This window comes from Haplochromis burtoni, unplaced genomic scaffold, assembly GCF_018398535.1.
Source record: "Haplochromis burtoni strain Fernald_Lab_line unplaced genomic scaffold, NCSU_Asbu1 Contig_907, whole genome shotgun sequence".
Classification (NCBI taxonomy): Eukaryota; Metazoa; Chordata; class Actinopteri; order Cichliformes; family Cichlidae; genus Haplochromis; species Haplochromis burtoni.
In genome coordinates, this window is record NW_024583268.1 from 56,949 (window position 1) to 79,713 (window position 22,765).

The window sequence follows — 22,765 nt, forward strand, 5'->3', positions numbered from 1 at the left end:
AATAATAATAATAATAATAATAATAATAATAATAATAATAATAATAATAATAATAATAATAATAATAATAAGGTCTGGGTTCAAATCCACCAGTCCGTGAGGAGGTTGCACATGCATGTGGAAAACTGTTTTTTCCCACAGTCCAAAGACATGCATGGGTCAGGTAAATTGGCCACAGGTGAGTGTGACTGTGTCTTTGCGTTGGCCCAGCAATAGACTGGTCAAAGAAATCAGATGAATAGAATAACTACGAATGATAACATGAGGCCACTTGTGCCCTACAAGTAAGATAATTTTTCATTTGGGATTTTCAGGTCACGGTGCACTGTCACAGCTCATTAAGGATAATGAAATATTTGATGAATGTTTAATAGGCTGTTGTATAGATGTTCTTCAATAAAATAGCTGTGCAGCTTACATGAGTAGTTTTCCTGAGTAATCAGACAAATTACCAGTGAACAACTAAAACAATAGTATAATATACTATAATAATAGAAAATAGGATTAGTAGTGATGGATAGATAAGATACTTTTATTTTATTTTTTTATTATTGTTCATGAATTAATGTGTTTTATATTTATTAATATTATTACTTACTTTAGTGGGAGGAGACAACCACATAATGTTTGAGAATCATAATTTAAGTGGGAAGTTCTATGATATGAAAAAAAATGAAATGATAGCTAGATAAATAGATAGATAGACAGATAGAAACCCCAGCATGCTAGACTAATGTCATGATTTGTACATTATTTTTTCCCCAATTTTTTCAAAGAAAAACTTTCACACAAAAAGCCTTTAAGCGGTTACATTCTTTTATTTTGAAAACCCACACCGGAAGTTCTGAATGGTTGGCTAGCTTTACTCTGACTCGAGGCAGCGGAATGACAGCTGAACGGGTCCTAAAGGTGCAGCAGTGCAGTCTGAAACGCTAACAGCGGTCATACCCGCGTTTTAAAGAGCAGGACCGGCTCATATCACCGTTTCGCCTTTTCACGCCGACCGGCGGACGTGTCCGAGTTTATCAGAGGACGGCAGCCGTTAACCTTGCGGATGTTTTTTTGTTCTTTTTCCACCCCGAGAGAACAAGGTCCGCGTCCGGATGTGCCAGCAGTATTGGTTTTTTCGCATGTCGCAGGCACCTCTGTTTTTTCTGAATCGGGATATTGTTGATGTTTGAGGGTCAAAGGAGGCCCTCGGGTCGACAGTTTGCCCCTCTAATCTTAAGTATATTTCCCCAAATCAGTGATTTGTGAGGGAGAGAAATTAACGAAATGATTGTGCAATAGAGAGGAAGAGGCATTTTCACACGTCTCGGCTACCTCAGTGTTGTGACTGTGGGAAAAAAAGAAAGACAGACAGAGATAGAAAGAGCGAGTCGCCGGGAATAAAAAATTTTTTTCCTGCTTTTAAAACACCACAAGGACGCGTTTGTCAGAGCTGCGGGGAGCTTTTTTACAAGTGCGAGAAAAAGGAAGAAAAAAAAGAGAAGGAATATTGGCATCTGCCCTGCGAGGGAGATTGTGAGTGTGTGTATGTGCGTTTGAACACCTCCGAGTACCGGGAGAAGCTTCACGATGACGGGCAGCACCCCAGCGGACATGGTAAGAGAAATGCCTGTCAGCTCCTCCGCTGTTTTAACATTCACACCCATTCATTTCCTCAGGCTTTGGACTTGAAAGCAGACGCGTCTGAGTGTGTCCTGCCCACGACCGCTACTTCTGCTTTTATTAATTCAGCTGTATGTGTGACCCTTTATGGCTGATCAAATTTGGGTCTCCAGAGGTTCTCTGGAAATAAAATGTGGAAGTTCAACTTTTTTCTTTTCTTCTTGCTGACTGTTTAAAAGTACATGTTGTAAAAAGTTTTAGGCTGCCATTGACTAAGTGTGAAGCTCCTTTAGCAAGCTCTGGAAGCTTTATACTCCATTTACAATCCATCATCAAGTGTACCTTCATTTTTATGCATCATATTATCTTGCTGTGGTGAGGCAGTTGCATCCAGAGAGAACTTAAAAAGTTAGGAAATGTGAAGAAAGAAGTTGATTGTGGAGGTTAACAGGCAGTTTTGATCATGACACAAAGCTTAAGATTACCTGGGTCCAGCTTTTGGAAGAAATCAGAACCTCAGACCTGAATTGAACATATTTAGATTGCAAACTGCTGGACCGATCATTTGCTCCACTTGAGCTCTGGTCGGCACCCTTTCGTAAATCCTGAGGCTAAAGAAAAGTTGAGTTAATTGCACATGCATTACTCAAGAAAGTTCCAAGAGTTTAGAAATTCATCTTCATGCTGCAGAGGGAGCCGTGGAAGACAATGGCATCCTGGAAACGTTAGATGAAGTTTAAAAAGATCAGTACATTTTAAAACACACACAAACACATGAAAAAAGAAGGCAGTGCATGCACAAACATTTGTAAAACATAAGCAGAAACTGCAATAACCAGCAGCACGATCCTGTGGGAACACATACTTTTAATTATGTTGCTGTGATTTATCGTATTGCGATTACTCTGCATTTCCCAGTTTGATGATACTTCCCGCTCAGATCTGTTCCTCATGCCTTTATCAGATTGGAGCCTTGTACCATCGCAGAAAGCCTGAAAGCACCCTGGAGTTTATAAAATCAGCGTCATACAGCGACATGTCACACCTACTGATGTAGACCTTAAAACAAAGGCAGTAAAAAGTGGTCATCAGCAGGCAACTCTTTCAGTCACTATGACATCTTAACTTGTTTTACACTAGCTTACTGGCTGTCATGTGTATTATGAGCTCTCCTCATAAGGATTTACGTCAGCTTCCTGTCTCCCCACTGTCACAAATTAAAAGCATCACAAAGTGCATTTAGCTGGGTTTGGGTCTTTGACGTAATGCTTCCCTTCCCGTGGGCATGACAGTTTTATGGCTGTTATCTTTGCTGCCAGCGTGTGGTGGCACTAAGAATACTTACAGGTCTATGTATAGAAAGGATAAACCGTGTAATATGGCCCCTCCGGGAGATCAGCTATCCCAGCTGTGGCCCTGCTCCGGCCTGTCCAAGTTCAGCTGATCCCCTTAGCTGCAGGTCCATAATGTTGTCGGGATAATTGGATAATGCTCTGAGGAAGTAAATGAGACGTCCACTGTGTATATGTGTGTTAGAGCATCTCAAAGTGTAGCTAATGGCGAGATATTCTCACAGATTACAGACATAATTATGAGCCGGATCTTTCATCTTTTGACCTGTAAAGTACTGGAAGCTGAATACTAAAATATTATGTCACCTTGGCTGTGGGTGTGGATATTATTATTTTAATTTTTTTATGGTAGCACAAGAGCATCGTTCAGCCAGTGAACTTTGGTTTTGAGCCACAAGCCTCCTGCTAAATTGTCTTCAAGCAACTCAGTGAATCCCTGCCAGCTGGTTTATGGCTCTGCCTGATTTGTTCTCTGAGAATTTCCCCTGTTGGGGAAGTATCACATTATTATTACATCATTTATCGGCAGTGCCGGCCATAAAGTTCATTTCTTAAGAGGTAGAGTAATAATATTCTTTTCACTTCTCCAAAGTAGTAATCCTTTCCCCCTTTTTTAAATCGTTTTTTTTATGCCTGCTCCAGGCTTACGCTATTAAAATGCCTGCAGAAGAAACATAAAGGTCAGATTCGCCACATGAGTAAGACACTTCAGGTTTTCTAATCTTCCCTTTTGTGGTGTGGCTCAGTCGATACATCAAACTGGCCCCTTGTGTTCCCCACGGAAATTTGGGGGGAAAATCTCAGCTCTCAGCACTTAGCTGATCCTGTGTGGCTGAAATCAGCAGCAGATGCACATTCTCCCCAAGCCCCCCACCTCAATGTTCACTCAGCCTGAGGAAGAAGCAAGTGTATACACACAGCCTCATAAAGGCTGTATAGAGTGGGAGTGAGAGTAGGAGGAGAGGAGATTGCTGGTGCCAAACACTGTGGGTGAATGAATCTGACAGAAAGAATAGGAGAAGCAATAGTCATGCCTCTCGAGAATGGAGGATGGGATTTTTTTTCCATCTTCGAATGGGAGAAGAAGAAGAAGAAGAGGAGGAGGAGCTGGAGCAGGAGGAGGGGAGGATGGGTAGATAGAAAGACTGCGAAGCATGGGAAGAGGGGCAAATTGCCTCTCTCCGGGCAGATCTTAGAAGTGCTGACAGGGTTGAAATAGTCCCCATGGCAACAGTGAGACGCTTGAATCTGAGTCTGGGTGTGTGTCTGCGTGAAAGTATGTAGAAGGATAGGTCTTTGTGCACTGCAGGTATGCGTTGTGGCAACAAGATGAGACGAGAGACGGAGAGAGTAGCGGGAAGAGGAGAAGATAGCAGCGCCCTTTTTCAGATAAGCCCAGCTGAATGAATACGCCACAGATGAGAGTGAAAGGCCCACAGAGCAGAGTGAATTTCAGACATCGCTGCTTTCGATATGTCCCAGCTTAACAGGCAAGACAGGGAGCTTCAGCTTACATAGACTTGTAACAGCAGCATTTGTATGCTAATGCTTGTTTTAAACCATTAACAACAGCAAGTTTTGGTTTAACCTGTTTGCAGACCTCTTAATCATATCGACACATCTCAGATTTTTGTCAGTGATACAGAGGAGTTTTGGTGATTGGGTCAGTGAAGGGTGCTTCCACAAGTCAGCGAATTAGCCATTTAGCTAGCTGCTATTTTAAAGCAAAAATGCAGCTTTTTGAAATCATCCACTTGGTCCTTAAGAACTTGCGGACATTTTCCAGCTATTTTATCAAATAAGCAGTCATTTAGGAATTAGCTGTTTGATCGACACAGTTTTGTATCAACTGCTCCTGCAAATTTTAAATGAATTTAACTGTTTGGTCCTTCTTCCCGGTTGGATGAGGTTACTACTACAGGAACACATGCGATCCTGCTATGAGATGATATGAAGAAATAAAGACTGTGATCACACATACTCACTCATACACAACGAGTGTAGTATTCAGGCACCCCGTCATTTGTGGACTGGCGAGAACATGTTAATTTGTGTTGGAGGAGGTGATCGCAGCTCTGACTCAAAACAAACCAGGTGGTACAGTACAGTTCTAACTCTCGGGAGTTGGACTGAGGTGGCAGTAGGCTAAGCAGCATTTTCCGGTTCCTCCTGAGTCTTCCCCTGGGTTTCCTCCCAGCTGGGCGTTCCCAGAAAGCATTCTGAGGAAGCCGCCCACCCGGGAGGCATTCTTATTAAATGCCAAACCACCCAAACTGGCTCGCTTTGGCGTGGAGGACCTAGCTTCATTACAACTTGATCATTGAAACAAACAAACAAAAAAAACAACAACATCAGTGTGAGCTCCTAGTCAATAATTACTGTTATTAAGTCAATGAAGTCTTCTGTCTTTTGCCTGGAAATGCTGCTGATGTGGTTTGATGGAGACTTTGAAGTTGGTACAGCAGTGTGTGTGGATGTCATTGAGCAAATCTCAACTTAAAACAGACTTTTTTTCCACTTATTGTTAATTTTTTTCTTTGTTCTGTCTATTGACTTATGATGACTTGATTAATTGATTTATGGCTAAATCCTTATTGTCGATCCAGTTGTTTTGATTGCGCCACTGTGACTATATTTAAAGCAAAAGAAATGCTGTATATCAGATTTGTTTAGTGGTATTAGGACTGGATAAATCTACTCTGTGTGTGGTTTCGAAAACAGCGCAGTGACTTGTTTGGGTACACACACACACACGCACGCACACACACAAAAGAAGTCAAAGGTCAGGGTCAGAGGCCACTGTGTGTCGGTGGCAGATGAGGAATGAAAGAAACAATGGGTGGGGAATCCTTGCTGCAGAAAACAACACTACCGGTTCTGATGTTCTGATTCCAGCTAGAGCTTAGCTCAGCACGTATGCCACAGTGACAGATCCGCAGGCGTTGTCAGCTTCAGGCTGGAGATGCTAACAAGGCTTTGATTGACACTTTCAGAGGGAGCGAGAACATGACTGAAGCCTGACAGCGCCAGTTGGAGAAAGCATGTTGTTGGATATGTGTGTGCTACCAATGCCATGTACTGCCGGTCTTGAGTCACAGATCAGGATTACGTCATCTTGCCCCCGTGCAGCAGTTGACATATTGACTCTGGCATCATCACATGCAGGCCTCGCAGAGCCATGGAAAGTTCTAATGGTAGTTCTGAAGGTGCAGGAGCTGTGTGCCTGATTCCTATTAATTTCAAGCCAGTCAGGAGATTCGAATAGATACAGCAGCTAAAATATATATAAATATTTTAACAAACATAAATGAGCCAAATACATTTAGCCGATATTTTGATTGATGGGACTGGAAAAGAAAAAGAGTTGTCAAGTTTTTTATGATCTGTTTGTGGACTGTGTTGCTGTATTTATAGTTAATTTGTGAGGGGATGCTTTGTCGCTGCAAAATGGACTGTATCGCTCTTCAAAGCTGTATTTACAGTTAATGATATTAGAAAAGCTCTTGTCAATGTATATCCCCAGCAGTCCTCTGTATAGAGGTAATTTAATTGCATTGATGCATGTCCACAACACCAACAGGAAGTCCAACTGAGAAGCTGTCATCTATCGATTGGTTATGTAACTGTTTTTTGCTTACGTTTGCCTGCATGTTCTTCATTGTGGCCTGTGTCTGGGCATGTGCATTCTGTGAATGTGCTGCAAATATGTAGTGCTACGTACTTGTTAGTTCTCTCTGATCTCTTTCTCCCAGCTTGTCTGTTTCCTTTGACGTGTTGTTCTATTAAGCAGTGTTGTCCTTGTTAATGTAAAAAATATGAATTTTTAGAACCTCATGAACATAACCTTTTAAGAAGCTGCAAGTTTTCTTCTATACATGTATGGTATCGTGCTTGGAGAGTTAGTGTAGTGCTGTAAGTGAACGCCGTGTTTACATTCAGCTCAACCATAGACTGTACGTAAATGATGCATGATGGACTTGCATGCAGTATGCAGTATAAAAGATGGATGTAGCATCAATAACCTGATCACTGACTTCTAACTCTGCATTTTGAAATCTAACCTTTAGTGCTTTGGGGGACGCCTTGTTCTTTTTTTGTTTTTTTGGGGGGGGGGTTGACGCCGGACGTTATCTTATGGGTGGAGTGATAAAGGTGACAAGCTTTGGTTAGCAAGCTGCATTGATAAACTGTAACTGTCCAGTGCAGATATGCACATATTAGCTAATTAGTGGTAAGGGACAGACTAATAAATACTGAATATCAGTCACCAAAATTAAAGCACAAACGTATAGGCTGGTCTGTAGTAGAAAACAAGGAAGAAAATTAGACAGATAATACTTTAAAAATGCTCCAACAGCACACACACAGAGTGAACAGGTCCAGTTTAGTTACTGGAAGGACGTGGATGAAGCCTAGCAGACACTAATCCGGTGCCATTATTGGGATACCTGTCAAAACAATTTAGCCATGCCCTGAATTTATCCAGGGAGTTGACTTGTCCATAGACTGTCCATAAAGGTTCAAACTGTTTTTGGACCAGGCCATAACCATGCTTTCTAATGCTGTTAAGTTATTCATTTTGGGGATTGGGTGTCTTTTGGAGCCAGCCTCAAGTGACACCTAGAGGACCTGCAGTTGTTGGACATTGCCCACCCATCCTTTTCCATGCCATCCTTTATAAACTGTTATTCTCCCTGTGGGAAAATAATTGACAAACTGAACATAAAAAAGGACTGGCCTTTGGAAAGAATGCAGACTTTTCTGACCTGGAAGCTGGGGGCCATCTTTTATATACAGTTGATGATTAACCTGCTTTTTTGTTTCTTTTTTCTTGGCTGCTCCAAACCAAAGTAAAACATTATGGTTGAAGAATGAGTAACATATGGAGCAGCTGTGGAGGAATAAAAAAACTCCACTTATAAAAAAGCAGTCTCATTGATATTTAAGTTCCCCAAAGCAAAAACAGTAAACATCAATAATGATGATCAATTTGTTTTCTGCAGAATTTAGGTTTCCCTTCAGCCTCTGTGCTGTTACAGGTGCTTTTAAACATTAACTCCACAATCAAATACTGTGGAGTATAAATAAAGTGTTACTTCCTCGTTTGGATCCTTATAATAAAGTTAAAGTTTTTTTTCCTATTTTTGAATTCAGGATTGGCACAGATTTTATTAAAAGAGGGAATAGTTGTTTAAGTCACCCCAAGGAATTACAAGGAAAAAGACAGATTGTGCTTGTGTTGGGATAAGCACTTATTACGTTAGAAAACCCTCCCCTTTTCAGCAGTTGGTGTTGGCAGGTATGGCTTTGCACAGGCTGAGGAATGCGTTGAACTGCTTCATCATTTTGGGGGCGAGTGGGGGCTGGTAATTCAAGATGAAACTGGTCTACTCGTCTGATTCTGATCCTCTTAATAGTCTTAATAGTAGACAGGCAGCTGTTGCATGCAGTTACTAACTAACACTGAAACTAAAACAGAACATTTTTAAATGACAAAAGCTAAAGTGAATTTAAACGGCTATAGCTACACTCAATTGAAAATACAAAACTGTATAAAATTCAGGTTGTAGTTGTAAATGTTTGTGTCCTTGGAGCAATAATAGTGATGTGACAACTGTGATTTCTTGGCATTGAGCTCTTCCAAAACAGAAATGTTCTTAGTAGTAGATGCTGGACACAAAACACCTCAGGACAAAAGTAACCCGAGGACACTCTTAGGCTTTTGTGCCAAATGGTTCAGTCCAAGCATGACTTAAATGAGGGGATATGAATGTAAGTCGTACACAAGCGCTCGCACACTCAACAAATGAATCCCCGTGCGCTTGCAGCTGCTTTTAATGTCGATGTGCATGTTTATTTTTTGACAAATGTGAGCATGTGCATATTTGCATGAAGGAAGCAGCGAACGCACAACCTCTTCTTGCTGTTAAATGTGACGTATTTGCTGTTGGTGTTGCCGGTGGAGTAACACCCACGCCAGCTCACTTTTGCTCCAGATCCCAGGACAAACTGGACTGGCTTCAAAAAGCCGCTGTTTGCATGTAATGATGCTGTTCCTGTGCTGCTGGCACTGTATCATTTAACGCCTTATGTCACTGGCTAGCCATACAAAAAGACACTGTGAGTCTATAATCACACAAATGTCATCAATACATTCAATTATGTTTCCTGTAAATTGTAAATCTCCCAACTTGACGTAGCTAAAGGCCCATCCCATGATGGCGCAAATATAACTCTGGCAGAAAAACACCCAAATGCACAATCCCACCACTGTTCTTCATCTGTTTTAAATCGCCATAAACCCAGAAATATAATCAAAGACAGGACCACAATGTATTTTAAGTTAACGTCTAAGAAAACAGCAGCTTAACTGTAAAAGAGAGATAAGGAGAAGCTGAGCTGCCACCTAATACTAAAGGAATTAAATTCATGCTTCAGCCGGCTGAATTAAGAAGATGAAAAGAGGAAGAGAAACACGAGTTGAGAAAGGGCCACAGAGTTAGACGTGAAAAGGAAGATGAGCAGTCTAACGAAAGCTCATTATAATGTCCTTTACATAGAAAGTCTTGTTTTCCAAAAGGAGACCGAGTGAAAACCTTTTGTTCATTTATATCGTTTTCTCAACCACCCGAGGCAGTTGTGCAAAGGGGGCATGATAGCGTCATTAAATATGCTGCTCATTGTCATTTTTTCCCCCAACCGGCAATGTGAACTAATGTGAATCATTAATGCAAACTGGACGCTTTTGTATTTTTCCATCCCCCCCCCCCGCTGATGAAAATTCTGCACAAACATGTTCATTCTAAATGAGTAATGCATTTATTTCAGGTTTACACCAGGCATTAACTACATTTGCAGACTTTTGGGTCCTCTTATAATGTCATGCTTTATATTTAATGTCATTCAAACGACATTACACGATGGGGACTTTACTTAAAACTGTGACACTGTTGTTTTTTCGGTGTATAATTTAAGTAAATCTAAAAAAAGGCTTACAAATGCAGAAAAATACCTTGTGTTTCTTTAGAAGTATTATGTCGAGTATAAAAAAGGAGCGTGTGTGCTGGTTGTGTGTAGGAGAAAAGGGGGATGGGGTGGGGGTGTTTAACTAGCTCAATAAAAGCGGTCTTTCAGCTACGCTGGAAACAATTTCCAGCTGAGGGGACATTTATATTAAAGCTTCGCTGTGCCAGGACAGGCTCTATGTATATGTGTGTGTCTGCGCTGTTCATGTTATGGAACAACACAATGACTGGATCAGAGACTGCCATGCTCTGCCACTTTATCAGTAATAACAGGTTACTAATAAACTCGTTAATCTGCTGTTTATCTTACCCTATACTCGCATGCATGTTATCGTATGGTAATTCTATGGAGAACATTGTATTGATCTTCCTTCTATTTGAGCCAGCGAAGGTCTCGATCTGTGCACTTGTCGTGTCGCTGTGCTGCCCTGATTGATGCTGCAAATTTCATTGCACTGGCTCGGCTTTGTGTGATGACAATAAATTGAATTGAATAGAACCGGGCATGAATCAAATAGCCCTCTTTCTCATACATTTCTGGACAGGCTGCCGTTTCTACATCAGTGCTTAAATCTGTCCTGATATTCAGACACCCTGTGCCAGAGCACTCAGACAGACAGCACGTACCGAGAGAATTAGAGGGTCAGCGTTGAAACTCTTTGGGCCCCAAACAGGGGAGGTGTGAGCCATGGAGCAGTCATCCAAAGGTTAAGCCTCATTGACTGGATGTTCCAAAAGGATCCGCTGACCTCAGGTCATCAAACACATGTCTTTTAAACCAGACTTGTACTCCGTTGTGGTTGTCAGTCATAGATTTTCCTCTCTGTGTTTTCAAAATGTAAAAAGTCTGACACAGCTTCTTGTTCTTTTTTTAAAATCAACCCAGCCTAGTGTCATTCAGAAGCAGATTGGGGAGGGCAGTTTGGCCACATGATGATTATGAGGATGAAGATGATTTTATGTGGTATGACCAAGATCCGAGATATGAGTCACGATTCACCCAACAGATTTAGGTCTCATGATTAGCTGTGAGTTTAGATGTGGACTTCAGCATCATCATCTTTTACTGCAGCTGTAGTGGCTGTTTGGCAGTCACCTAGTTCACGGTGTCGTGGAGGTGCTGGTTAGAGTGGTCCTCCAGGTTGTAGGGTATCCCCTGTAGAGCAGACCCATCCCATCACCAGCTTCTGAAAAACACCGAGATCTGGCACAACAGTGACATGGTCAGTCTGTTGGTAGGTAGAGAACAGGGTTAGATAGTTACATATAGCACAGTTAATGATAAGGTAATGGCTTTCTCTGAAAAGGAGATGATATCATGTTTATTGTCTGCAATCATCAGATGATGAGCACCATGCCATGCTTTGACTTGTCTTAATTGTATCATAGCTAGAAGAGGCAACAGCTGATAATTGTTTCTGTAAGCGTTTCTGCTGCTGTGATTGTTTGATAATTGATTCAGTTATTAAACAGTCACTTTGTTATGTTATTTGAAAATGCTAAGTTCAGAAGAGTTTCAGAACATGATATTTGTGTGATTATAAACACAGGAGAGAAAAAATTGAGCGGCTGAAGCTAGAAGAAAATATTTGGCCAGAATCGAATCCAACTTTATTTCCGTTTTGCCACTTTGAGAACGGTCACACCAGCATTCCGGCTTTTTTTTTTTTTTTGCCTCAGCCGCTGAAAATCCCCTCTGTGCAACTTCAGTTTGCTGTGTGAGTCCTCGCACCAAGCCTACTAAGAAACTCCTGTGTGTTTGTGTACGGGATGTGTTCTTAATACTGAAGTAATGTCAAGCTTATGCCGAACAGGATGTAACAGAAAATTGGCAGGGTGTGTTTTTGGCTCGTTTTGGGTTGTAATGATGTCAAATTAAAGAGTAACATAATCAGAGTCTTTCTCCTGTCTTTCTGGTTTTAATATATTCACATAGACACAGGTGGTGGAAATGGGCAATGAGGAATCAAGAGGCAGAGGTCATAGAGTTAAAAAGGGAGAGTGTGTGTGTTTGTGTGCATGCATGCTGGTTGATATGGGGAATAGAGAGAGGGTATGTTTGGCCTTCATGGTGTCTTGCACAAATTTGTCATTGCATGTTAGATGCTATGGAGCGCTCGATGAAGATCTCTAATGATCCTGGCAGGGCTTTTGTGTGTGCACACTTGTGTGTGTGTGTGTGTGTGTGTGTTCTTATCTAAACTAGCTAGCAGCAATGAAGCATTAGACCTTGAACTGACGTGACTGAAGGCTTTTGAACTGTTTTTCTCAGTTTCTGGTAATAAGGAACAACCGTTTATGTCGGGGGGAAATGGCAGAACTTTGACTTACATAGAAGACATCAGATATCAACCATGATTTAGGCTAATTACACATCTCTGTGAAGTGGCTCCCGTGTGCCAGATATACGGTTACAGAACCAGTCAGTGGGCCCTAAATTAGTGTTTGAGGCTAGTGGCATTTGGAAGCTCAGATGCTTGTGTGTGTCTGTATATATAAAGCTGGCACATTTCAGCTAAGTTTAGCTGGCTTTCATTTAGCACAGACTCCTCAGTCAGCTGATGTTGGTACAGTGGAGTTTAAAGCTCAGACGAACCATTAAGGCTGAGAGGCACAGTAATCCTGTTTAATTTTTAATCTAAAGGTCACAGCATTGTATAAAAAGCACCCTTGTTTGTGAAAGCGTGCTGTGCTTCGTTCTGAAATGGTTAACCAAACTTCTGCATCTTCAGCCACTTCTGTCATCTCAGGTGGTTATGTGTGACGCAGATTCCTTTATTGTGACACGTGTGTGCCATCATCTCAATTCTGCTTACATTACAGAAGCAGCACAACATCCCTTAACCTCACTCGGGCGTCTGTATCGTATTGGAACAATATGAAACCTCATGAATCCCCTCCCCCCTCTGTCGCTATCCTGTGCCTTCCTGTTGTTGCTTGTGTAACTGCTTGCCTCCACTGTCTCCCCACAGAGGCTTCCTTTTTCCTGTTGTGTACAAACGAGCATAATCGGAGGCTAAAAGCCTTAACCAGAACAATGAAAAAATAAATAAACAATGATGAAAACTGCCGGTGCATGTCTTATATTCTGCAGACACAAAGACGTGCTAAATTTATGTTTGTTTTGATCAGATAACTAATACATTTTTTATTATCACTTAATTGAAGTTGTAGGAGATTTCTGTTGAGGTTTTTGGAAGTTTGGAACGTTTAGGCTATTGTGTGGGTGATGCAAGTAAATGCATCATGTTAATGGGCGGGAAGGGGGGGGGGACTTTTAGTCTTTATTATGACAGAGCATTTGAGAGTGGCGAGGAAAGCTGGGAGACAGAGCCGGGGAAGAGACGCCTCTGCAATAGCCTTATGGCCTCTGGGCCCCCCTTCTCAACCCGGTGAGCTATTGTAACATCCGCTGCAGTGTTATTTAACACAACAACACCACGGCCCTTCTCAAGAAATGAAACAAGACATAAATGTAGATATTTCCCCAAACAGCAAATGAGCATCATGGAGATAACATTCATCGCAGAGCCATTGATTTGTTGTAAGGCCATTTCATTAGATTGCATTATGTTATACAGGATTGTATGGTATGGTGAAATCTCTAATGTGCCTACTCTTGCAATCCTCTGTCTGTTGTCTCGCTTTATGAGGCTTAGTGCTAGTTGCATTGTTAATATTGTGATTGCCTAATAGTCTGTTTTTAATTGCAAACAGCCGGATGACCTCAAGTTAAATTTTGCTTTAGGCTCATTTTAATAATTCTTTGGTTTCTTACTGCATAATCTTGTGTCAGAATTTAATAACTTTCTTTAATTCTCATTCTTAAATAGGCTCAGATAATGTAGTGTGTGTGTGTGTGTGTGTGTGTGTGTGTGTGTGTGTGTGTGTGTGTGTGTGTCATAGCCCTGGTTTCTGTCCAGTACCATCTGGTGAATTCCTGCACAGAGGGCATTTTAGCTTGCCAGCTATGTCTCTGTGTGTGCCTCCCTCTCTTCCCCTCCAACACACAGACCCACACACAGACATACACACAGACACATCCACACAGACACACAGTTTCTCCTCTACACACACTCGGCATCACGTGAGTCGTGACTACAGGGCAGTGCTTGTTTCTGAAGGAGAAAAGAAAATGCAGTGTCGTGGATATAACTGCTGTCTCTGGGCCGTTTCTACTCTTGACTCTGTTGTCCCCCCCTCACATGTTATATCAGTTGGTCTTTAACACTCCCGCTAAGCCTTTACTTCATAAACATGCACTTTTAATTTCAAGACAAGACCGATTTGCATTAATCTGCTGCCTGCAAATACCGCCAAAAAGATTTTTGCAAGGAGGAATGCCAATAAATCTGTTGATGGCCATTTCCTTTTATTTTGTTCACTTAATCCTCCAAATTTTCACACTCTAGAAGCGATTAACAGGGGAGGGATTGCCCTCTTTTCTTAATTAATTGCTGGCTATGATTCTGAAAATGCATGTGATCAATTAATTATAGAGGCACTGATGTAGTACAGGGGAAAGCTCGTTCTTTGGGGGCGGGGGAAACCTGAAAGTTACAAATTGACTACCTGGACTGCACACCTCTTGGGAGATAGGGGGGCTGACACAGTAGGGAGGATGAAGAGGAGACAGGGGAAGGCAGAGGTCACATCAGAGCATGCAGCTCTCTTGGGAGGTAGGGAGGGGAAGAGCAGCATGGGGATGCTTTACATGTCTCCAGGGTTTTTTACATAGCAATAGGCAGGGGAAAGCACACGGGAGGAAGTCACATTGGTGAGACACTGTGTGATGGAAGCAAAGGACAAAGAGAGGAGGAGGCGTGAGCAGGCTGAGCAAATGGTAGGACGAATGAGGTAAAGGACAGGATGTCCCTACTTTAGTGCCATCACCAGCAATCATCGTGTGTGTGTGTGTGTGTGTGTGTGTGTGTGTGTGTGTGTGTGTGTGGGTGTGTGTGTGTGTGTGTGTGTGCAACACGCCTGCATGTGTAGAAAATTAGAGTGAAAGAAAGGAAAAAATCCAAACAGAATCCAGTGCTGATTCAAAACAAGACAACCATGTATACACACACATTATAGTATACATGTAAAAGATAATGTAAGTCATACATGTCCCTAGAGTCTGTTGTTCCAGGCAGTTTCAACACCTGTAGCTTTCAGTTACACTGAATGCAAAAAAAAAAGGAAACACACACAAATGTTGGTTTTGTTCTTTAAGCACACCTTGAGAGTTGTTGACTGATAACAAAACCCTGAAAAACCTTAGTGGGAGCCAAAACAAGGAGACAACACCCAGTGTTTTCCGTGCTGTTTTTCGTGCTATGGTGTCAGTGTTTCCTAATGTACTTGCATTGTGACCATTTACTCATTACCTACACCAGTTTAGGTTACAGTAGAGCACAAAAGGCAAATAGTAACCCACACACAGCTCATATCTGAGACTGCTCTTAAAGTTTTAGTTTAACACTACACTTAAAACATAGCTTCAACCTTTTATTTTTTGACTGCGATGTAAACAAGAGTCGTTAGCTTAGTCGTCAGTTACCGTCAGTTACGACGTGACATAGCTGCACTGACAAACAAACAAATAAGGGTCTAGGTGGGCTGCGCTGTAGTTGAATGTGACTGTGTAGTTGTGATATTGCGTCATCACTTCTGCTGCAATGTGTTGCTTGTCTTGAATTCTGTGCATTTCAATGTGAACTGAGTGTGATGCTATAACACTGCAACCTGCTGTGGAATAAAAAAGACAGAAATCTCAATTTCCAATAAAATTTACAGTTAGTAGAGGCTAGATAAGTTAGTTTCTTGCTCACTAAGCCATTTATTATATTATTATTATTACTGCTGTTTTGTTTTTTGTAATTCTGTACCTTAAAATCTTTATACTACTGTTCATGGTGTTTATTACAAACACTAACCTTGAAATTTTTTTTTCTGCCAGCATTAATTGGTGAACAAGTTGATAGTTTTTGTTGTTGTTGTTGCTTTTTTTTTGAGCCTCTTCAGCAACGGTTTCCAAGAAAAAGACAATAAGGCAGTACACTGTAACTTTTAGAGGAATTCACTTGACATTCAGAGGATAGGAAACTGTGCGTATACCTGTTAAGAGGGTTAAGGTTGTGGTTTCTTTGGGTAAGATAAGACTGAAGTTAGATTACAGGTGTTTAGTTGTTCCAAAAGCCCACATTTCAAGAAAGAAATAAGTTGTGCAAATTGAATGCAGTTCATGTAGGAGAGAAAAAAAGATGCATGTTTTTATAGATATAGGTTTCCTAGAAATGCAATCCTTTATACAAGGAGAGTAACAGAGACAGTATTTAAAAAAACCCAATAAGAGCAAGATTTATGAAGAGAGGTTTCTGAGGTTTCGTGATGAAGCATGCATCGCACCTACCGTATAGCCTTTTTCCGGAGGAAAGTTATAAATAGCTCTCAGTTTCTTTTTGCTTTCATGCAGAAGCACTTCAGAAATAGGTGATGTGTATTAACCCAACAGGCGGGAGCGAGTCGTACACGTGGGCAAACAAACGTCTTGGTGAACTCTTTATCAGTTCCAGACGCATCATTTTCAACTTCTTTCTCAGCCACGCAAAGCATAATTTCATCACAGCTTTGCGCAACCAGTGATATATATTTTTTTATCACTTTATCAAACATTGTACCTTGTAATCTCTTTTTTTTTCTGTCACACTTTGCCTCGAATTTACCCACAAAGTGAGAAATGGATAGTCGAGAGGTTCACAGGTGGATCAGAGAAGAATCGATTGAAGCGTACAAGAGTAATTTGACATCTCTGCCCACATTTTTAAAACCGGAGCGTCGCCAACTCCCACAGCAGTCATTTTGAATGCGCACACAAATGTTTGTATGTTCATGTGTGTGCATATGCTTTAGTGGTGGATACTTGAAAGTCCTTTTATCTCATTGTTCACCATGCTTCCTCTTCTTACTGCCTCTATTTCACCTTTGTTGATCCTGCTTTGGGCCTCTCTGTCTTTGCTGTGACACTGTCTCATTTCCTCAGTACTATAAGTGTCAGGGGTTCCTATGTATGCTGTGGCTTCTGACTTGTCATTGTCATCACTGCATCGGGCCTGCATATTGGTAATGTTGTGGGATACAGGGCTCTGCAAACCTCTTTTTCTCTCTTGTAGCTTTAAAATTTCTTCCAGTTGACAACTTGTTTGTGTTTTTTGTCTTTTTTTCCTACATTTCTTTCTAAAAGTATTTAGTGGAGTTTTGTTTTCCCTGTTGAGATGATGACAGTGGAGCCTCCCCTGGATGAAGGGTGAGGATAGGGCTGTTACAGAGCCCTAAACTGTTACAGATGCTCACAGACACTGGGAAGTGACACTGAAAATACTGTTCGGATATTTCTGTGAAACCGTCATCGTTTTTCTCTCATTAATGTTTCTGCGTACCGCCCTTCACAGTCTCCTCCGTTCTTCTGTTTATTAAATGCGTAAAAATTTTCCACGCAATTTTCTAACCCCGAGGTGTGTTGCGCACTTTTAATTAAAACACTTTTATTGTTGTTTTTAAAAAAATCAACATGGTGTATTTCATTGTGGAAAGAGCATGAAGTGACCTTTGACCTGCATATAATAGCCATCCTGTACCCTCAGCCTCGCTACAGTAGAAACCATGTTGTCTTTATAATCAGTTGATACAGCTGGTTATGAAGCAGTTTTCTTTTAATTTTTTTAACAAAAGTAAACTATAAACAGGGAAATTTTGAACCCTGGCTGATAAATCAGGTGCATGGTCCTGTCTGTCAGCTCTTACACCATCACCATAACATTTTCTGACTCTTATATCATTGTTGGATAAAGATCTCTTTGACCTCTCTGCTTCACATTCAGCATACAGTATTCTGTTAGAGTGTGGGCTATCTGCAGGTAACTCACTGCCTTTCGGTTATAGTGTTGTGCACATTTGTCATGCTAATTCATTTGTTCCTGATGTGTTGAACAGCCATTTTTAAAGTGTGAAGTCCTTAACAGTCACACGGGACGCAGGAGAAAGCCGCAAGAAGTAAAACTTTGTGTGACAGCTCCGAACACACAGAGAAAGCATAGAAGGAATGTGTGAACAAAGGCACCTACCTGGTGCCTATAAGAGAGAGAGGAATGTAGCCGTGTGTGTGTGTGTGTGTGTGTGTGTGTGTGTGTGTGTGTGTGTGTGTGTGTGTGTGTGTGTGTGTGTCGAGCAAAGCAGGTTTTCAGAGAAGGCTGGGAGGAGTATGATGACAGCATGAAAAGAAGGCCCTGCCTGTTTCTGGAGAGAAGAGAAGCAGCTGATGGATTAAAGGCTGTCAGGTACAGCACAGGAAACGGCTGATCTTGCTTGTGACAGGAAGGAGAGGGACAGAGAAAAAAAAGAAAGAGGAGCAGAGCATATTCTGGCTATGATGAGGACGTCGTCATATCAAAGGATGGGTCTTTTTGAATGACACTACAAAGGGACAAGGGCTTGGAGAGAGATGCGAGGCATGATGGGGCAACTGTGTAATCAGACATGTGACTGGTAGTAGTGGGAGCTGCCGAAAAAGCGAGTTTTCATCTCTCTTGGATCGGATTACCCTTGGATTCAAAACCTGGAGGTGTAGTGAAGCTCCATAGATGCAAATCCAAACCACAAGGTCAGCGCTGAAGTCAGGGAAGAAAGGCCTTCAGTGTTATACAATGATCATGGAATAACCTTTATGAATTTTTAGCCTTTGCAGATGATCTCTAAGCAGAGGGTGTCTTTACTTTGCCCAATCAAACTGCTGTAGAAAGTTTGAGGATGCTGCGAAGGAAAGAAAGCACACTATTACAATGCTATTAGTACTGTAATGCAGCCATTAGCTGCCTATACTACAGGAAGTTAGGAAGCAGCCTAAGAAAGGGCATCTGATAAAGGTCTGTGGTGCTTTTAAAATCGCTCTTACAGTAGATACTCTATTTAATGATTAATGTCCCCTAATAGAGTCCAACAGGAAATAGGGTGGTGTTTTATGGTCACTGAACAAGCTTCTGCCTATATTGAGGCAGGGAGATGTATGATTTTCTAAACACTTAATTATCAGCTTGTTATCATGTTCATTTATGTTAAGATTTGAGAACATATATGATGCTTTTTAAAAATGGCATAGCTGTTCATGGCTCCGGATGTCCTAAAATGCTTTCCTTAAGGGAATTCTTCACATTTAGTGCATGTATGTGTTTGGATTCATAAAGTAACTCTTTAGACTTTGACTGTTAAAGGTCAAGGTCTCTGTGAGACCTCACTTCAATCTCATTCTTTTTAACACAATGTATTTCAGGTATTTCTGTGCATCTGGCACACAGTTTGAGTCAAGGATGAAGAGATTTGATTGTGTTGTTCAGAGGTGAAGGATGATGAAATTTCTTGTCCATATGTTTGGATTTTATATGTTAATTATGGAAAGATGAGGGCAGCACTGGAAGGTCCTGGGTTTGAATCCAGTCAAATGGGTTTTTTCTGTGGGGAGTTTCCATGTTCTCCAGGTGTCTGTGTGGGCACACTCCCACAGTCCAAAACATGCACAGGGTTAAGTTACCTGGTAATTTTAAATTGTCCATAAGTGAAGCGAGTGAGTATGAATGGTTGTCTGTCTCCCTCTGCTAGTCCTGTGATAAGCTGGTGTCTTGTCACTGGGTACAGCCCTTCCCACATTGTCTTGAGGAAAACAAAATGGGTGGGATTATGACAAGATAGCTCCCTTTTCATACCCAAGACACCATAATTTTCAGTGGAAACACCTCTTTTATTACATTCAACAACGTAACTCGGAAACTGAGTTTATTTTTGAAACAAGCAAGGTGGATACTGATTGGTCCACAATAACCTTTGGTGTACACCTTGAAATTGTGGTGAAAGTACAGATCAGGATTGGGGGTCACATGAGAAACCAGGGCTGTTGTGGAACCGTTCTTTTTTATTTTCCCACATTAAATTTGTTCAAAAACACAGAAGACACAAAGCAAAACAAGAACAAGTCAAATGATTTTTTTAAAATATATTTTTAATATATTTTGCATCTATATCAGAAATCAGAAGAGTGGCTGACGGGACTTTACAGCACAGCTGCACAGCTAACAAAATCTACGACCCATAGTTCCTCTACTGAGATGAGGAACAGCTACATTAAACTGTCAAATGTAACACAGAGGTAAACTGCATCTTGACTGGTCTGTGGAGGCATATAACAGGGGAGGGGAAATGCTAGTTGCTGTTTGAAAAACTGTGAGGATAAGGGTCTCTGAAAGGATAAATAACAGAGGATAAATCACAAGTCCCCTGTTCATCAAAAGATGAATTTATTTCACAGCAGCAGTGCTAAACATGTGTTCTTTCAAAATGTAGCTAAAGGAGCAATCGGGACACAAAAGGAAAAAATAACCAAGATTATTCTATTCTAACTAATAACAGCAAAATAAAACTCAGCACCGTCAGGGTCATTATGTAAAAATAAACACCTGTTGCCCTGTTGTTTCCTTCCTGTGGTTGTGCTACAGTGGGAAAAAATAAAAATAAAGCGAGGTCTGAAAATTCCATTTAAAACAGGAAATGCAAGCAAGGCTGAACACTGTCAAGGTTTCTTTCTCTGTTCTTACTGCATTCAGTATTCAAGACCACAAATATGCAAATTACCTAAACAAATGTGAGAAAAGAAACAGAGCAAGCTTCAAGAACCATAAAGCATGAGCTTCGAGTACGGTACACTAAAAGGGCGAAAGGTTTAGGACACTGATCTTAAACTGTGAATTCAGGTAGGTAGCACCTGTCCATGCAGCGTGCCTTTGCAAACATTTGTGAAAGAATGGGTCGTTCTAAAGCGCTCCCTGGTACTGTGATACTGTAACAGGATGCAGCTGCTGCAGCATGTTAGTTTGTGAAATTTCTTCTGTCCTAGATATTCAGATATTCGATCAGCCTTAAGTGGTGTTATTGCAAAGAGGAAGCCACAACAACTCGGCTTCAAAGTGGCAGACCACATAAAGTTACAAGGTCGCTGAGCATCTGTAAAAGTCACTGATGCGCTCCTGACTAACTGCAGAGCCCCAAACCTCCTCTGGCATTAACATCAGGACAGAAATTGCGCACCAGGAGCGCCTATTGGTATGGATATGGGCCGAGCAGCTCCTGTAGGTGTAATGTCCATATACTTTTGTCAATACAACGTGAGAAAAGAAACAGAGCAAGCTTCAAGAACCATAGAGAACCAACTCTCCTATGTATTAAATAGGTACAAACTTGACTGCGTTTTGTAGCTCGCGTGCATCCTGGTCAGTATTTTTGTCGTTCGAACACAGAAGAGGAGCACCACAAAACTAAGTGCATGTGCCACATTTAACTTCCAGCTTCGAGTCTGCAAGGACTTCAGTCAGATGGTGTTTTTATTATTTTGTACACTGATTACATGATCACAGAGAGGAGCTCACATATATCCAGAAAAACAGAACAAAATAGCACAGATGACTAACTAGGCCCCTGTTTACCACAAGTGTTGACATAGCAGCCATCATAGCATGGCTGTAGGCACAATCAGCAGTGTTGGAATAAATTTTGACCAGCCAGACTGCTTTGCTGGAGCTTTCTTGTTGCAAGAGCAAAGACGACAATTTCTCTTAACATTAAAAGTTTGGAGGAAGATTAGGTTTCCTCTCAGTCTGGCAACTGCTTGAAAGATTCTCCCTCAGCCCCTTTCTGCCAGTTTGTTTGCATCTTGTTGGCATGATGTAAACATGTAACGATAATGACTTCTTCTTGGCTTAATTTATTTTCAAAGTGTATATTTTTGTCAAATTATCTTTCTTTAACCTTAGCACCACTGTCTTTCGTCTGACCTCTCTCTGTTTCATGGAAACAATACCTATCTAGTGTTTGTTGGAAAGCCATGTCAAAACAAAGCATGACACACCAGCAATTGTAGATATGCGGTCTATAAAGATAGCAAAGTTAATAATAAACATTTCAACTGGGTAAAGGTCCTTCTGCTCTCTTTTCCTACAGTGAACATGCTGATATCCAAATTTATCATCTGCACAGTCATGTCTGTATGAATGTGCATGAGTGTTGCACTGTTTCTTAAAAATATTTCTTAAAAATTATGTTAATCCATATTTCTTCTCTGTCCCTGAGCCTAATTATTTCACTTTTTCACTTAAACACATCATCATTGCTTTGCCAGGGAAACATTTTGTTAAAATGCAGTCAGTTAGTCTATTAAATATCCAGTCACGATTACACCACAGTTTTTATTGTTTTTATCGCATCACTAGCAAAGAAGTTCATTGACACTGGTTAATGCAAAACACAAAAGACGCCCACATCTCTTGTTGTTTCACATATTGTTTTTATTTTTAATAAAGCCACATTTGTTTATCGCAATTTATCCACCTCCCTTAGTGGGGAGAAGTCATTGCATGTCACCCATTCATTAAAAGATAAAGAAGTAAAGTTGGCCTGGCTATTGGTGCACCTAACAAGCTGGTTCACCAATCTGTTGCCTGGCACACCCTTTGATGAGAGATGAGATAGCCTTTATTTGTCAGTTGCAGGTCTTTTGCCCACAACCGAGGGCAGGATCCTTGAAATTCAGCATAATTTCAAGGACCCTGCTTGAAACTGCTAAACTTCAGTTTGCAATGTTTCAGGTCTGAAAACAAAGATTAGAGGTAGCGCATTTTAGGGAGGAAAGAAAGATAAGCTTGCAAAAGCTAACGTTTAATGTGATTAGAGCATTACACCCCCCCCCCCCCC

At 41.1% G+C, this 22,765-nt stretch overlaps 1 protein-coding gene across 1 annotated transcript in view; it reads left to right on the top strand.

Annotated features, from left to right (window-relative positions):
* The first annotated feature begins 854 nt into the window (after nt 1-854).
* The window catches only part of ubl3a (ubiquitin-like 3a), a 35,564-nt gene continuing 13,653 nt past the window's right edge, over nt 855-22,765 (top strand). The window contains exon 1 of the mRNA XM_005951285.3: nt 855-1,605. Within this exon, the coding sequence (XP_005951347.1) occupies nt 1,579-1,605 (27 nt within the window). The 5' untranslated portion in view covers nt 855-1,578. The remainder of the gene's footprint in view (nt 1,606-22,765) is intronic.